Consider the following 14609-nt stretch of genomic DNA (forward strand, 5'->3'; position numbering starts at 1 on the left):
TATGAAAACTGTTAATTTGAAAGTAAATTCTTCCCTGCCTAAAAAAAAAAACTTTCTCGGGGCACCCGTGTGGCTCAGTCGGTTGAGCGTCCAATCTTGATTTCAGCTGAGGTCATGCTCCCAGGGTCATGGAATGGAGCCCTACGTGAGGCTCCATGCTGAGCAGGGAGCCTGCTTGAGATTCCCTCTCTCTCTCTCTCTCTCTCTCTCTCTCTCTCTCCCTCTGCCCGCTCCCCTGCTCACACTCGCTCTCTCTGAATATAAAGGTTTCTTTTGTAGGCACCTTCAGGATCATGTCCTCTGCATATAGGTGGTGGTCTTATTCAAGTTTCACTGCCCACAGCCTTGGTAAATTCATGGAATTTTTACTTTTAAAATTTAGTTAAGTCTTTGAAGAGGTAACATATACACATGGTAAAAAAACAAATTCTAGAATGGATAAAAAACAAAAAGTCTTTTTCCCTCCTTTGACCTCCAGTTCCCTTTCCCAGAGGTAAAGCACTGGTACCAATTCTTTGCGTATGCTTCCAGAAATATTCTACGCGTATAAAAGAGCATACACACACCCCTGTTTTACACAGTGGGAGTGTCCTCTTCACACGTTTCTACACTTTGCTTTGTACTCTTAAGAATACATCTTATTAGCAGAAGAGTGGCCATTCCTCTGTATCGTAATCTCAAAGCCGCCCCTCGGTGCAACCTTCTGATTTTTCCTTTACTGATAGGTGAAAAATAGCATGCCATCAATGTTTGAATCTGTAGGTCTTTAACTGTGAATGAAGTTTAAACACTTTTCTCTTCTGTTCTTATTGGTGATTTGTGGAGTTCTATTCTTGTGTCTTTTTTATGTCCTCTGCCTAGATTTTTAATGAGCTGTTATGTGGCTTACTGCTGAGAGACAAGTCTCCATGGGTCTCTCACGTTTCTGCACATCTTTCGATGAGAAGCTCCAACTACTTTATTATTCCAGACTATCTTTCTAAGGGCATTTGTGTAGCGAACAGCCTAGAATATTGACGATGTCCGCTTTGGAAGTAGAGCACAGTTTTGCTTACTGCCCATTATAAAAGATTCAGAGTCCTGAAGATGAGCTTTCTTGGCTATGTGTGTGGGCAGCATCCACAGGGTACTCAGCATGGTCCCCATGGGACTTGGGAGGCGAGGGAGGACTAACACAAACATGATGCTCATGCTGTTGCTATGCTATGAATGATAATGTTCTTTGTCTCTGACCCGATAGTCTTGTATCTTCGGTCGGCATCCATGAAATGGTACAGGCTAACTTCCAAATAGATAAAATCTCAGATACTTTACATTTATTAACACATTGGTTTTTAGGATCCCTTTATACATTAAATAGGGCAAAATTTAAGACCTTTCAAAATTCTTGATTTTTAAAGATCTCATGATAAATTAAAGAAATGGGCCCATTACATATGATGCAATATTTCTTCCCTCCCCCCAATTTGTTAATTTTTTTCTTTTGACTTTGATCCCAGTTTTGAGGGGGATGAGGGGAAAGCAACAGAATTTTTAACTTTTAGACAGCAATTTCATCAACTTTTCCTTGAAAGCTTCTGAGTTTTGCCTAGAGAAATATGCATACCCTACTCTGAGATGATTGTTTCCAAGTTTCCTTCTCTACATACTCAGTTTCATTTCCCCCTGTAACACTTAATTCTTAGATCTATCTGGAATTTTAGAGTAAGGAGTGAGGCAGAGATTTACGTTCATGTCTCCCTCAGATGGCCAGTCAATTAACCTAATGCCATTTATTAATAATTCCTCTTTTACCCAGCTAATTTACAATATGAATTCACATATACTAGATTTCCATGTGTATTTGGGTCTAGTTTTGGACTTTATATTCTGTTCAATTGATAGGTCTGTCAAATTCATTGTAACAGGCTGTTCTAGTTATCAATATTTGGTAATATATTTTAATATCTCAATATTCTTTTTTTAAAGACTTAATTTTTTATTTTGTTTTTTAAATTTTTATTATTTAGACATTTTAAAACATTTATTCATTTTTGAGAGAGAGAGAGGCAGGGTGTGAGTGGGGGAAGGGCAGCGAGAGACACAGAATTCTAAGTAGGTTGAGCTGTCAGCACAGAGCCCGATGCGGGGCTTGAACTCAGAACGGCAAGATCATGACCTGAGCTGAAGTCGGACACTTAACATACTGAGCCACCCAGGCGCCCCAAAGGCTTAATTTTTTAAAAGCCATTTCAGGTTCATAGCAAAATGGGAGAAGTTACAGAGATTTCCTGGATATCTCGTCCCTGCAGCATTCTTTTCATAGAGACTTTTACGGCCTGTCTAGTTCACTCATGACAATCTGATGACATTTTTATTGAAACCCATTACTGCCCACCGATACTTTTTGGTTCCTGCACATAGGAAAGATCACACCTTTCTGCTTCTTTGCAGCTACGTGGGGTCATGTGATCAGTGTGGCCGGTAGCCAAGTGTGATGTTTCTAGGCCAACACACTTAATTGCTGGAATGTACTCACTCCTTTCTTTTCCCGCCACGGCCTCTGAAGATGATGTTTTTTCCAGACGGTAAAGCCCCAAGATGGCAGAGCTTGAAGAGTCTGGGTCCCTGAGCGACTGAGGAGGCAGAGGCGCCTGGCAGCCCACAGTGGAATGTGGCACGACTGAGAAAGAGATCTTCCTTACGTTGGCCACGGGGACGGCGCGGCAGTTTCAGAACTGCAGCAGACCCAGGCTGTTCCAGTATAAGCGTTACATTTACAGACGACTCTAAGGGACAACTGCTACGTCTATAATACTAAGACTTCCCGTTCAGAAATAGGAGATGGCGCTATAATTAGGCGAGTTTTCTTTTATATCTATCAAGACTTTAAAGTTTCATTTTCATGTATTTCTTGTTAAATTCATTTTTAATTTTATGTGTTTCTATTTCAATTACAAATGAGATCTTAATTATATTTTATGATCTTTTCCCTCACTATAGAAATAGCTTTAAAAAATTATATAGGGGCGCCTGGGTGGCTCAGTCGGTTAAGCCTCCCACTTTAGCACAGCTCATGATCTCACGGTTCGTGAGTTCGAGCCCCGCGTCGGGCTCTGTGCTGACAGCTCAGAGCCCGGAGCCTGCTTGGGATTCTGTGTCTCCCTCTCTCTCTGCCCCTCCCCTGCTTACTCTCTGTCTCTCTCAAAAATACATAAACATTAAAAAAAAAATGAAAAAATTATATAAAAACATGCCCACTCCAATACTATGTTTTGGAACAATAAAGTAAAAGCAATATATAAAGTAAAAAATCACTTCAAATCTTACAACAGTATATTAATCATTAATAGTTTGGCAATCATTACTTAATACACATATATATAAACATATACACATGTAAACATTAAAAAAAGAAAGTGTGTATATATACACGCCATTACATTTTCTTCCTTTTTTTTTTTAATGTTTACTTATTTATTTTGAGAGTGAGAGAGGGAGAATGTGGGAGGGGCAGAGAGAGAGAGGGAGAGGGAGGGAGAGGGAGAGGATCCCAAGCAGGCTCCACGCTGTCAGTACAGAGCCCAATGTGGGGCTCGATCTCACGAACAAGTGAGATCATGACCTGAGCTGACATCAGGATTAATCGACTGAGCCACCAGGTGCCCCTGCCGTTACCTTTTCTAACCTGTAATTTGCACACAGGGCAGCTACTGCTAACATCCTAGCAGTGTAACAGGCACTTCACTGAATTTTGGCTGTTTCTAATCGCTTTTCAGTGCGACTCTCTTGGGTTCTGCAGGCATAGAATCACACCTATGCACACACAGCCGACTGTCCCCCCTTGCAAATGTTCATACTCTTTGACTCTGTTAGTTTGCACTGGCTGGGACTTCCAGAACAACAGTGGTGACAGTGGACGCTGTTATTACTGACTTTGCCAGAAAGGCAAAACTCCTGTTTGGAACACTGATTCCATCTGGGCAGTAATTCATTCATAAGAAAACGTAAACACCGTTTCTCACCTTGATTTTACACTCAAATAAGAGAGTAACATGGTTTGGGTTACTTTGAAAGCTACTTTATTTAATTATATAAATGTTTTGAACACGATTTCATCTTTACCAAAAGCATAATAAAAAGGCATACGAACCTCTCCTGCTGACAACTTCTCTCTTACATTTTTCCAATAGATGTCTTTATTTTCAGTGTTAGTGAAAAAAAGTAGCCATTCTGCAAAGTCTTCTTTTCTCATGAAACTCAAGCCTTTAGAAAACTGAAGGAATTCCATTTCTTGGACCTCTGTTTGTAAATTCTCCATAAATCTAAATGTTAAAATATAAAATTGATGTCAGGAACTAGTGGCATTCGATTTTAATATTGTCAGTAGGCCCGCGAGGCACCTTCGGCGGTACCCACGGAGCGGCTGGCCTCTTGACATGCTGAGTCAAACAAAGCATTAGTGTGGTGAAAGGGGTGTGGGGAGGAGAAGATGAAGAGAAGCTGATTTAAAAAAAAATTTATTTGTTCTAACTTTTGGCATGTACCACTGTCTTTCTCAAGAGCTTTCCTCTTCATTTCCAGGAACTCTTTTTTTTTTTTTTTTATGTTTATTTTTGAAAGAGAGAGAGCATGAGTGGAGAAGAGGCAGGGAGACAGGGAGACAGAAGGATCCGAAGCAGCATCTGCACGGACAGGGGACAGCCGGACGCGGGGCTCGAACTCATGTACTGTGAGATCATGACCTGAGCGGAAGTCGGATGCTTAACCGACTGAGCCACCCAGGTGCCCCCAGAGAAGCTGCTTAATACTTGCTCCAATTTGTCACACTCTATACTCAATTTGTTTGTGCAACTTATACTTGGTAACCTACTTCTGATAGAGATTTATAAAAATTATGTAAAACGTTGCTCTGATGCATCTGTAACAGTTTTTTTTCCAATGTAGAAAAATTATCAAGATCAGAGAAACTTAAAATTCACTTGGGTTACTGCCTTTAGAATGTTAATCATAATTAGGGGCGCCTGGGTGGCTCAGTCAGTTGGGCGTCCGACTTCGGCTCAGGTCATGATCTTGGAGTTCATGAGTTCAAGCCCCGTGTCGGGCTCTGTCCTGACAGCTCAGAGCCTGGAGCCTGCTTTGGATTCTGTGTCTCTCCCTCTCTGCCCCTCTCCTGCTCATGCTCTGTCTCTCAATAATAAATACATGTTAAAAAAAATAAAAAAAAAGAATGTTAATCATAATTAATGGTTCCTAATATTTTTGGATACCAAAGTTGATCAAGTAATCAATGGCTTTACATCAAAAGCTTAGATTTACTTAAAAATATTTATAATCATTTGGACAATAACATGTGAATATATGACTCAACATTCTTTTCAAAATAAAAACATGGCACTTTGAGCAAACTCTCATCAACAGCTCCCTAGAAAAGTACAAGTTGAAAGGATATCAGATTAAAAAAATATTGTCTTTGAACAAGAACTCAAAACCACTGCACTTCATTTATTTATAAACTAAGTCATGTGAAAAGTATAATCTCCATGTGTTTTAATACGTTGAAGATTGCTTTATTCACCTTTTTACATGTTAAAAGAAATGTACCCTCATGCCACGATTTAATGGAATTATACATGGGGTAAAAAACAGGTCTATTCCAGTTCAATGGGAGAAAAACAGTCACTGTTAAACGACTTGCTTTCGGTTCTACGCTTATCCCATAAACCTGAAAAGCACGGGGGAGTTTGATCTTGGGCTTCTATCTGTGTGATAGGTAAGAGTCTGTTACCTGCAACAGTGTCTGAATGTACTGGAGACACAGATTTATCAATGCCATGTTTTTCCGGGTCAAGGCAGAATTTTATCTACCACTTGAAACATTTCCAGTTGGGGCTAACACATCATCAAAACCTTTTACTGATATACCTTGTTCTCTGTCTTACCGAGTTTTATTATACTGTATATTGTGATGACATTCAACTTATTAGGATCGTTAAAAAATTTAACTGCTGTTAAACTACACATTGTTTGGCTTCAGCTACTTTCATCTTACTAATTACACTTGTTTTGTTTTAGTTTTTTGAAGATTTTATTTTTAAGTCATCCCTACACTCAGTGTGGGGCTCGAACAACCCTGAGATCAAGAGTTGCGTTCTCCACTGACTGAGCCAGCCGGGCACCTCACTCATTGCGTTACTTTTGAAGAACAAAAGTATATGTTAGGATGCCATCTTTCCTAACTCTAAAATTATCGATCTTGTTATGACTGGAAACTATGGAACATGATACTGGACATAAATACATGAATTGAAGAATTCACACCGTATAAAGTCTCCAGATAAATTCTGAACAAGTTAAACAGTTTATAAATTAGTGGATTAAGTGGGAACATTGGGAGAAAAATCTTTTTCTTACCTGATTTTTAAAAAAATTTTTTAGGTCACGGGTGGGTGGCTCAGTCGGTTGAGAGTCCGACTTCGGCTCAGGTCACGATCTTGCGGTCCGTGAGTTCGAGCCCCGCGTGGGGCTCTGTGCTGACATCTCGGAGCCTGGAGCCTGCTTTGGATTCTGCGTCTCCCTCCCTCTCTGCCCCTCCCCCACTGTCTCTCTCTCTCTCCCTTGTGCGTTCTCTCTCAAAAATCAAACATTAAAAATTTTTTAAAAATTCTTTAGGTCATGGGGTGCTGGAGCTGGCTCATGCCAGCTCTGAGAATTGTCTACACACGTTTTCCCGCCTGTATTTCACGTATGGCATCTTGAAATTGGCCTGGTAGAGTACTTACGTTACTTATGACCAAATGCTACAAATCAGGCTGTTCTTCCCGAGAGCAGACTGTCACGTGTATTTATTAGCACAACACTGCTTATAGACAGCTTTGAATGTATGAAAGCGCTATTCGGGGATACAGGCAATAACATTTCTTTTTTTTTTTTTTTTAATTTTAAGTGTTTATTTGTTTTTGAGAGAGATAGAATATGAGCGAGGTAGAGGCAGAGGGAGAGAAAGAGACACAGAATCCGAAGCGGGCTCCAGGCTCCGAGCCGTCGGCACGGAGCCCGACGCGGGGCTCAAACCCACGAGCTGTGAGATCACGACCTGAGCCGAAGTCGGACGCTCAACCGACGGAGCCGCCCAGGCGCCCCAACAGATCACAGATTTATCCACATGCTCCCTCGTTAACTGATCCGTTTCTCTCGACATGTGGTCGTGTCTACTTAATATGGCTCTGTCCCTTCGGTCACCTGGTCTAGCGCCAGCTCCTTGAAATCCCATTCAACGCACCCAACCACCTACCAGGGAACTGTGGGACAACTCCTTTTAGGAACTTTGTGGCTATTGAAGCCTTTAAAGAGAAACCTGGGCCTGGACCTCATGTCTTCAATTTCTAAGACATATAACCCTGGACGGAGTCCCTTATGAATCTCATCCGACTCCTGCCTCGCTTTCCAAGGACCAGGGGAATAATATATGTGAAATACCCAGACAAGGGCCAGGCGCGTGGAAGTACTCAGCAGTCAGCCGCGGTCACGGCGCCGAGGCTGCAGGTAACCACCTCCCTTTTCATCCTCACTCAAGCCCAGACTCCACGTCCTCGGCTTCCTCGGGCCGTCGAAGGCCTTCTTCGGGGGCACCTTGAAGAAAATCCCTCAGAAACTGCGCCTAGTGCTACCGGCATAAACGGACGGTCCGCAGCCGTAACCGGGTCCTCGACGCTGCCAACACCCTTCCGCTAGGCCAGGGGGCTCTCTTCCGTTCTTTCACACAGTGGCCATTTCAACTTGCGTTCGTTCCCGACAAATCGATCCCATGGCTGCTTGTCTTCAGCACACGGCTTGCCCCCAGTTCCCAGAGCAACCAGAGGTCACTGCTTAGGACACTCTCTCATTTTCTGGCTGTCACCCCAGGGATGTAACAATACTCATCCCCGTCTCCTTTCTGTCCCAGTGGCAGGAGGAGTCCCTTTCCCGCTGACGGCTGATTTATCTACCTGCACTCTGAATTCCACCTCTACTTTCCTCTATTTTCTTCCTCCTCAGGGGCCTTGCTGCTCTGCTGACTCCCATTCACTCCTGCATTCAGTCCTTCCCTCTTTACATCATCGTTCAAACACGTGTGGAAACCTCTTCATTCCCCTCCTGCTCCTGCCCCCCTTCCTTTGCTATGGTCACTCTTACCCCTTCCCCCTCCTCACCTCCTGCCCCCCACTTCCTGTGCTGTGGTCACTCTTACCCCTCCCCCCCTCCTCGCCCCACTGCAATCTGCCTTCTGCTCCCCCTGAGCATGTCTACCCTGCATGCATCACCTTCCTTGCTGAGCTTGTTCCTACTCGGGTTGTGTCTCAGTGAACAGGTATCACATTGTTCACCGGCTCCACACACACAGCAGGCGGTGGCCTGGACTTGCTCCTCACTCCTCATCCCGTCAGTCACCACTATTGTTGACTCCCTTCTCCTAAATAATCCCTTGGATGCTCCACTCATTTCTGTTCCCGCCGCCACCACCTCGGTCTGATCACCGCCCTTTCTGCTCTGTTGATGCAACGGCTTCCGACGGATCTCCTTGCCCTCTGCTGGATTTGCCTGGCCAATCTGCCGGATGCGATGCGATGACCGCCTCCCCCCCGCTTCAAGGTCTTTGGTGACTCTCGGCCCTTCTCCACAAGGCACGAAAGCCTTCACCGCTGTGCCTCTGCTGATCTTCCCACCTTCCGCTCTTACTTCTGCTTCAGCCACGGTGAACGTCTCGTTTCTGAATGTGCCATGTCTCCTGCATTCAGACATGCGACTTTACCTACTTAGTAATCATTGGGTTCGGATAACACTGGTTGACAATTCCTACCGACATTATGCAACTTTGGAGTCCTCCTGAGAAATTAAAAACATGAACTATCTGAACACAGCAGTAGTCTGTCTACAGTACATCAGTTAAATTCTTCTGTGGAATGGCAATAACTTAACACATTTCTGATGAGGTTTTTCTAACTTAAATTCCCTGTGTTTTGGCTGTATCACACAATGAGCCTGTCTAGTACAGGATTTCTGCATATTATCAGGTATAGTAAGAATTTAGGGCCAAGAGTTAGATAGAAACATCAATATTTTGTAAAGTAAAAACTGACCTGGAGATTTAAACAAAATTACTGTTTTACAGGATGTAAAACGGATTTTTAAATAATTGCTTTTTTCCTTAGTGTCAAGTCTACATTTACTAAGAAATGTTTTTGTTCCAGAAACTTCTAAATTCTTTTGTGTGAAGTATTTAAACTTATAACGAATTCTAGAATTTAAATTAATAATGCATGAAACAAAATCTGGAATATTGACTGGTTCAATTTGACCTACCTTTTCCTATTGATAAAAGAACAATAGAACAGAGTAAGCACTGAGGAAGAAAGTCACTTCAAATGGAGTGGGGAGGACAGTGAAGAGGTAGGGCCTATGCGTATTTCCCGGCTCAGTTCTTGGAAGAATGCTAACCTTGGCTTGTTGCCAAACCGCAAGCATTCTAGACGAGCGTGTGTCACATGCGAGAATGGACGAAAACGGACCTTCTGCCCAGCACTGATCTTGGCAACGAATCGCGTACGGGACAGTGTTACCCTAAGCCTGCCAGAACCGACCTAAGAAACAAACAAAAAACCCCCCAACTTATGTAATGTGCCTAAAATTCCTCCTTTGCCTTTAAATTTTTTTTTTTAACGTTTTATTTATTTTTGAGACAGAGAGAGACAGAGCATGAATGGGGGAGGGTCAGAGAGAGGGAGACACAGAATCCGAAACAGGCTCCAGGCTCTGAGCTGTCAGCACAGAGCCCGACGTGGGGCTCGAACTCACGGACCGCGAGATCATGACCTGAGTCGAAGCCGGCCGCTTAACCGACTGAGCCACCCAGGCGCCCCCTTCCTTTGCCTTTACAAATCTGAGTTCCTTTGTCTCTTTGAACCATGATCTGGGTTGTTGCTTTAATGTCTGTCTCCTGATGCAGTTCCTAAGATCGCAAAATAAATGTGTTTTTAGCCTTGCCTTTTCTTGACACTTTATATATATTAATTCTTGCTTTTTAATTTTGTATTTGTTCATAAGTTTAATTATATTACTAGAGCATTTTCAGCAGATTTTATAAGGACTAGGGATCCTTCATAAAACTGATACAAGTTCTCAATATTTTGTCTTAAAGTGACACTACTGAATTTTCAAATACAAAAATTGATAATAAAGTAGGAAATAGCTTTGTCATCTCTGATGAAAAATACAAGTAGTATCCAGCTTTCTGTTCTAACTTGAAAAATCCTTCTCTCTGAATTTTAAAGCAGTCAGTCCTTGGGGGAAAAGATGAGAATATACTTTTAGTTTTGATTTTTTTCTTTAGAGGTTGGATCAAGGAGCCTTTGGGAAAAGAGACTGAGGAAACTCTTAGTGGAAGAAGTCTCTTGGCCAAGAGAGCTGGGGAAATGCAAACAGAGGAAGAAGCCAGAGGAAAAGACTTCCGTAAGGAGACAGATCTGGGAGCTGGGAAACAAACTCACTAGAAACTCTAAAACTAAGGTGACGTGAGTTTGGCACAGACATAAGTCTGAATGCTTACCGTGTGTTATGTTGTGTATACTTTAACCTATATTATCTCATTTAATTCTCAGATCAACCTCAGACTTTTCGTGTTGGGGGATAGTATATTAATGTAAATGAGAGTAGAAAGAAAAATGATTAGGAAGGAGGATATTTGCATGAATTAGAGATTTGCTCTTTTCCTTTATTAGATTATTTTAAAATTATAATTTGTAATTTTTAAATTTACTTTTTAAAAATATATTATTTTAAAGTTTATTTATTTTTGAGAGGAGCAAGTGAGCAGGGGAGGGGCAGAGAGAGGGGAGAGAGAGAATCCCAAGCAGGCTACGTGCTCACAGTGCAGAGCCCAACGTGGGGCTTGAATTCACGAACCGGGAGATCACGACCTGAGCCAAAATCAAGGGTCGGACACGTAAGCGACGGAGCCACGCGGGTGCCCCTAAATTTACTCACAACTCTTTAAAGTGGGCAGGACAAATATTGCCATGTATCTTTTTACAAAGACTAGAAAAAGGTACATGATTTTCCCAAGACCATACAGCTAAATAAATCGCACACCTAGGATTTACAGCCATTTGGACCTCATGTCCCGTGTTCTCTCCCTTTTATGTTGCTACCAACTTCTCAGACTGTGGCATTTAATTGTTAGTACTTGTACTTGCTTAGTAAAGCTTAAAGCGGTTTTAAAGAAAAAGCAGCTGAATTTTAGAAGCTGAAGTGAAGTATGCCTCCTTGCTTAAAACTGTGACTTTAGTTGTTCTCTACTGACAGGATGCTGTAAAAAAAAAAAAAAAAAAAAAAGCCCGTGGAATTTATCGCTGGTCTTACTATAATTGTTAAGAGTACAATTCTTTATGTTACGCAGTGTCCTTTTTATAAAGCCCCTTCGGAAGATTTCTTTCTGACCTCGTGATGAGCACCGAACGTCTCCGCCCCCCCCCCAACCCCTCATGCCGAACCAGTGAGCTTCCAACTCAGGCACACGGTGAGTTGGGTAACTGACGTGTATCCCCCTTCATGGTGCCTGCCAGAAAGCGCGGCCACATGTGCGGTGTGTTCTTAGCAAGTGCCTGGAATCTCACGGTTTGGACTTCGTGTGCGAGCCTCAGTAGTGGCTCCATATTTCATGACACTGCCACTGTTCTTCTTCTGCTCGTTTCTCTTACCCACTTCTGACATCGGTGTTTACATTCTATTACGAGTGCCTACTTAGAGCCCGACCCTTGTATAGAGTAAGTCGACATATTAATCATTATATATTAATCAACATTCATTATATGAATAATATAATAATTATATGATATGATGCAATATAGGATACAATAATATATGATGAATAATGGATAATCACACAATAAATTAACATATACATATATAACCTTATTAAGTAGATATTTATCATCATCACTTCACAAATGAAGGAACAGAGAATGCAGCCTCTGCTTAAAATGCTTGTTCATCAAATCCCACTTAGTAAATGATGAAGTTCCACATCTGAACCCAGGTCTGTCTAAATCACAAATATGTTTTTTTCACAATCGATACTGTTTCTCTAAATGAGAAGCTAACGTCTACAGGCAAAAGTTTTAAGTAGCCCCAAAGCTATAACTTGGTGGCACCTTCCTTGCCTTTCCTTGAAACTAATAAGCTGTACCTTCTAAAACAATATCCCTTTATCAGAGAAGCTGGAAGAAGGTGGCTGACACCAAGGACAAACATCTCTTTGAAACAATTTTTTTGGGGGCGCCTGGGTGGCTCAGTCAATTAAGCATCTGACTTCGGCTCAGGTCACGATCTCGCGGTCCGTGAGTTCGAGCCCCGCGTCCGGCTCTGTGCTGACAGCTCAGAGCCTGGTGCCTGCTTCCGATTCTGTGTCTCCCTCTCTCCCTGCCCCTGCACTACTCATGCTCTGTCTCTGTCTCCAAAAATAAATAAACATTTTTTTTAAAGTAAGAATTTTAAATAAAATTATTCTGTTTAAAGAAAATTAAAGTTAGAACACCTTTTTTTTTTTTTTTTTTTTTTTTTGGAAAAGAAAAAATGTTTTTTGAGTGAAAGTATAAAGCTCTCAAGAGTGAGAGGGGTTGCAACTGGGTGGCCGCCGAGGATTTCTGTCCCTGACTTTTTATTGGGACCTTATCAGAAAGTTTGTGAGATTTCATGCATGGCACCTAGACTGGGCAGGTCCAGAGTACTTTTATCTTAACCTCTTTTTCCCCAAGCTCTGCTGCCTTTGCCAATTCCTCAGCCAGTTTCCCCCTCACAGCTGCAGCCTGCCTTCCTGGAGGCCCTTGCTTCTTCCTACCTAATGTTAAACCTTTCCCCACTCATTACAATTTGGGAATCTACATAAAGTAAATATTTAATTGTTTTAATAGATACTCTTAACTGTTTTTACATTTCTTAGTTAATTTACTTATAAATACTTCTATTTCATTTGCTTCCCAGAACACCTTTAAAATTAACTAGTTTAGGGAATCTTAAAGTGAAGGGGAAGTGGTGTATTAGTCTGAATAAGTACAGCTGATATAATAGCCTGGCTTGGCTTTAAATCATGGTATTTATTTTGAAATTTTAAGAAGTGTTGAGACAGTAATATTTTTCAAGTATAAGAAAAGACATTTTAAAAAATGTTTGTCGAGAAAAACTATTGTAGAGGTTAAATGACTTCCTGGAGTTCAGCTATGGGGTACATTATAATTGGACAGAATTCAGAAACTTGGGCATTCCTCATTCCTCAATCACTGGGCCCTACAAAATTTCTTTTTAAGTTTATTTATTTATTTTGAGAGACAGAGAGAGCATGTACAGGGGAGGGGCAGAGAGAGAGAGGGAGAGAGAGAACCCCAAGCAGGCTCCGGGCTGTCGGCTCAGAGCCCGACGTGGGGCTTGAACTCATGAACTGTGAGACCGTGACCTGAGCCGAATCCAAGAGTCAGATGCTTAACCAACTGAGCCACCCAGGCGCCTCTGGGTCCTACAATCTTATGTCCTAACTATGTCTTAAAAACTCTCCCACTTCAAAATCCTTGTTACTACGTTGGTTCAAGGCTCTCATCATTTCTTGTCTGGGATATTTGAATGGTCTTCTCTCGCATAAAATCTATCCTTTATTCTGCTACCGCACACAACGATGGGCACATCTGACCAGGTATCCTTCAGGCATCACCCTTCAGGATCTTCCATCGCTGAGTCAATTCAAGCTTGATCCCGTGGAGTACAAAATCTTCCACAGGCAAGCACACCCTTCTCCAGCTCCTCTTCTCACCTTTTACCACACCACCTTCCATTTGCTACTCTAGATGCGACTGCTTATAATTCCCTTTACAAACCGTACGTTTTCATGCCTCTACGTCTTTTCTAACGCTGTTCTCGCTCCCTCAGATGCTTTCCCGCCAAACCATTTTTGCCTGGGTATTTCCTGCTCATCTGTCAAGGTTCAGTTTATGCACCATTTCCTTCAGAAAGCCTTCCCTGATCACCCACTCCCCAACTCCAAACCAGTACATTAGTGACCTGTGTTACCGGACAACTCTATACATCTATGACAGCATTGACTTAAAAAAATTATGGTACGCTATAAAACAGATACTACTTTTCATATAGGTTAGATGTTTTTGAGCAGAGTACTTTAGTTTATATTTCATAGGTTTTGTTCTCAGAGATAAATACTATATAGTTCTGCATATGATGTTCAGTGTTACTGTCTGCAGATCTGTGAGAGGAGTATATTCAGTTGTTTTGTAACCTCTTAGCTATAAATTTCCCTAAATGAATATAAATATTTACATTTACCTTCGAAATTCTCTATAATGAAGTTTTCTTTCTCCTCTTTTTCCAAAGAAATGTATCTGAAGGGTTGTGGTAATTTCAGGTTCTTTCACTGTTGGTTCCTATAAAAAATGAGACGATAATTCCAAGTAATTATAACCAAGAACAAAAATGGACCCTGTAGCCTGGAACTCTTAGGACAATATCCATAAAAGGTTCTCGTAATAGGGGTGGAAGAATGAGATGTGGTCATCCTGTTACTTTGCATCATATTATTCTGTAATTGTCTT

At 41.7% G+C, this 14609-nt stretch overlaps 1 protein-coding gene across 3 annotated transcripts in view; it reads right to left on the minus strand.

Moving 5' to 3' along the window:
• MICU2 (mitochondrial calcium uptake 2) overlaps nt 1–14609 on the minus strand; it is a 143739-nt gene that overhangs the window by 5171 nt on the left and 123959 nt on the right. For all 3 annotated transcript variants that reach the window (XM_049647338.1, XM_049647339.1, XM_049647340.1), the window contains exons 8-9: nt 14344–14441; nt 4133–4304 (exon numbers count right to left, since the gene is read on the minus strand). In XM_049647338.1, coding sequence (XP_049503295.1) covers nt 4133–4304; nt 14344–14441 — 270 coding nt within the window. The remainder of the gene's footprint in view (nt 1–4132; nt 4305–14343; nt 14442–14609) is intronic.

The sequence above is a fragment of the Panthera uncia genome, assembly GCF_023721935.1.
Source record: "Panthera uncia isolate 11264 chromosome A1 unlocalized genomic scaffold, Puncia_PCG_1.0 HiC_scaffold_16, whole genome shotgun sequence".
Lineage (NCBI taxonomy): Eukaryota > Metazoa > Chordata > Mammalia > Carnivora > Felidae > Panthera > Panthera uncia.